Source organism: Entamoeba invadens (assembly GCF_000330505.1).
Source record: "Entamoeba invadens IP1 unplaced genomic scaffold scaff_1105074725183, whole genome shotgun sequence".
NCBI lineage: Eukaryota > Evosea > Mastigamoebida > Endamoebidae > Entamoeba > Entamoeba invadens.
In genome coordinates this window covers 433187-436706 of record NW_004443692.1, presented here as the reverse complement: position 1 = coordinate 436706, position 3520 = coordinate 433187, and the positions used below count along the sequence as shown (strand labels likewise).

General features: G+C 29.1%; 2 protein-coding genes across 2 annotated transcripts; one reads left to right on the top strand and one right to left on the bottom strand.

The window, feature by feature from the left end:
* Position 1: 1 nt before the first annotated feature.
* EIN_178970 (poly ADP-ribose polymerase, putative) lies at positions 2–346 on the top strand (the record flags this gene model as incomplete). Its single annotated transcript, XM_004260643.1, has 1 exon — positions 2–346. A coding segment is annotated over one exon (345 nt), but the record flags the coding sequence as incomplete, so codon positions are not given.
* A 107-nt stretch (positions 347–453) lies between these two features.
* On the bottom strand, positions 454–1247 carry EIN_178960 (hypothetical protein; the record flags this gene model as incomplete). Its single annotated transcript, XM_004260642.1, has 2 exons — positions 454–957; positions 1014–1247. 2 exons carry the CDS (start codon positions 1245–1247, stop codon positions 454–456), a joined length of 738 nt encoding a protein of 245 aa, XP_004260690.1.
* Between the last annotated feature and the right edge of the window lie 2273 nt (positions 1248–3520).

Genomic DNA, 3520 nt, shown 5'->3' with positions numbered 1-3520 from the left:
AGGGTTGTACTTTGCAAACTGTGCATCGAAGTCGGTGAGTTATTGTACGTATAACAATAGCCAAGAAGGGTGTATGTTGTTCTGTGAAGTTGCACTTGGTAAGCAGTGGGAGACTTTACACGACAAGTACATGGAAAAACCACAACCAGGCACTGATTCGACGTATGCACTTGGTATGGTTGAGCCAGATCCCAAAGAGACTGTTACTATTGATGATGGACTCAAAGTAGCTAAGGGGAAGATCATCAACATGAAACTCAAAGACTCGTGGAATTCACACTCCGAGCTCATCGTTTATGAAGTGCCGAGAGTTAGAATCAGATATATGATCATCTTTAAACTTTAATTTTTAATATTGTGGTTGTTTTCGAGTAAATATGAAATCAATAGATTCTGTAGATATCTTAGGGATATTAAAAAATATAAGACTGAATAATAATGAATTGTTTACACTTAGCTTTTATATATAGCCTTAAATTTGGAAAAGATAGAGTGTGGTTTTGTCTGCAAGTTTTCTTGTGATAGAGATGAAGTTTGTTTGTGTGACTGTTTCCCCATTTTCTTAGTAACTGATTTGTCTGCAGTCAGTCGTATAAAGTCTGTGAACTCGTTTTCGATTTTATCGATGCCATTTCGTGTCTTTGAAGAGAACGAAATGATTTGCGTGTTGTTGTTTAGAGCCGCGTCGACAATTTCAAAGTCAACTGTCTTCCCATGGTGGAAGTCGTCTTTGGAAAGCAAAAAGCAAACTTTAGATTTTGTCCTACTGTTTTTGATAAAGTTCAACCGACTCTTAAACTGTTCTAAAAAGTCTTGTTTTGTGATGTCACACACAAGAAGGATAATGTTAAATGTTTTGATAAGATTGTTAAGATCAATATTTTGTGCTTTCAAGTTCATTTCGTCATAGAGTTGCACAGTTATCTTCACTTTACCTTCAACCATTTCCATCACTTCCTCTGTGTTAATTATTTAACTGTTTTTAAAGACCATTTGAGCAATTAAGAACAAACATATTCACTGCGAGGTATAGGAAAGACGGTTGTTATTTGTTTTTTGTTCAACGCATTGATAAGAGACTTCTTTCCTGATCCAACCTCTCCACATATAAGTACTTTAATAAATACATTTTGCATGACTGGAATGAATAAAACCAGTTCTTCAGTTGATTGAATCTTCTTCAAACCAATGTCAATCAAACAAAAGAATTTGTTAAACACACTTTTATCGAATGGGGATTTTATCATAAGCAATATCATTTTATTTTATTTAAATATTATAAAAGAGCTACAATTCGGGATTAGATAAGATTTTTAAAAACCTTTCCGCTTTTCATACGAAGAAGATTCTCTTTCCAAAAATTTATTCAATCAAATAATTTACTGTTTGTTAGGTTTGTTTAATAAAACAAATCGAGATAATTTTTGTTCTAAATAACATTTTTTGTTGAATATTGTTGTCAATTTTGCTATTTTTTAACCACAACAAACGGGATTAATAGCAAATAAATTATTCACTTTATAGCAAATGACAAAGAAAAAGTAGATGTTCATGAAAAAAAAATTTAATTAAAACAATCACGAATTTTATTGATTCTGTTGGTTAATATAGTTTCGTATATGATTGTAATCGGTATTGCAAAACCAGCACTTTCTTTTTTATGCCGTTTTATTATGGAAAAATAAACCATCGTTTGCAAAAACAATCTAATGGGTGGTAAATTGTAAGTGAAATTTGTTTTTGTAAAATAATTGTTTTAAAAGTGTCAATTGTGTTTAGGCAAAACTAATTTTACAAAAAACAACGAACTTCATTTTTTACGAAACTAAAATAAAATCGTTTTTTAATTGAATAACATTTTGAATAACAATTATTTAAAAAATGTCAAGTTTTTGATCGTGATTTACAATTTTAAATATAGAATATATATCTTTAATATTTTACAAAGAGTTGGTGGAAAAAAGTCCGGCTCGACAAGATTGACTATATTTTATTATTAACAACTATTTATTGTTAATTTTTATTCATATTTCTATTAAACAAGCCTTAACACAAAATTGTCAATAATAATATTGGGATGCATTTATTTAAAATGAATCCCTAATATGTACACAATACATATTAGGGATTTGTAATGTAAGTTACAACCACATTTGATCTCAGTTGGTTTATGACATTGGCTCCTTCATATGAAATGTTTTACTAATATTAAAAATATAAAAAAAATTTGATGGAGGGACAACCCCTTGTATTTTTCACGGCGTTTTGTGTTATTACTTGAACGATGTTTTACACGTCGGAGTTTGTTATTGTGATAAACCCGCTTCCTCAAAATGCCAAAAATACATTTTTGATTGTTGAATTTTGTTGTATTGACTGTATTATGTTGACCGATTGATTTATACTTTCTTTTATATTTGCCAAAACTCTTTTTCTCCCCCCTAAAAAATAATGTTAAGTGGTTGCATTTGATGACTCATATGAAAAGGCAATACAAAAATAATACAAATAAAGTGTATATGTTGATACATCTTTCAGTGACGTGAGATCCAAATACATCTACAATTAATACCGCATAACCATGATATTACAATATGTTTCTTTTTCGTTTGAAATGGAATGAATTGATATTTGGTTTATTTTTTAAAATTTTGAAAAGTTGTAAAACCAGTTTCACTATAAATCATATCAAAATGCTGCTCAGTCAATCCAAGTGAAAACATCTCAATTTATAAGATTTTACTCAGTAAAACAAACAAATGTATGTTCCATCATACGTATACAGTGAGGTTGATATTATACCACTTATGTTGACAAAGTAGATGTTTTTGAAGTTGCCAATAATTCAAACACTTTCTTTTTTTGGTTGTATCAGTAAATTATTAGTGTCCAACATCATCCAAATAAAATATTAATAAATTTGGTATACCATTTACAGTTTGTAATATGTCGAACCATCTTATTATATAAGCATTATATATCATTTTTCACTTTCAATTACACTTGTTGTGACAGCACGTACATTCCAACTTTTAGACAAATGTTGTTAGAGTTTCCTTACGAAAAGAACACTTAAATACAAATTCAATTTTAATATAATATTTGAAGTTGTGAATGATTTGTGGGCGTTTTCGAATGTTTTATTCGCTCAATTCAATTCCTTATCATTTCATCGCTGATCACTTTAGCTTTGCAATCTTTTGATAACATTTTGTTTTTTAATAGCAATGAGTTGTTTTTGATGAATTTTTGCTCGTTCCAATACTATAACATGGGTTTTTTAATCCATGTTATAGTATTATAGATTTTTTTAAAATCTATAATTTTTAACCCATCTAAATCACAAGACGTGTTATCTTAAAAACGTTATACTTGTTCCAAATTAGTTGAATACATTTGAAATTTTATGGATTCTGTCACTTCTCCAAAAGTGTTCAAATGTATTTACAATCTATTTTTAAATCAATTATAAAATCAAAATTGATATATAGACCCGAGGTATTATATGATCAGATGTTTA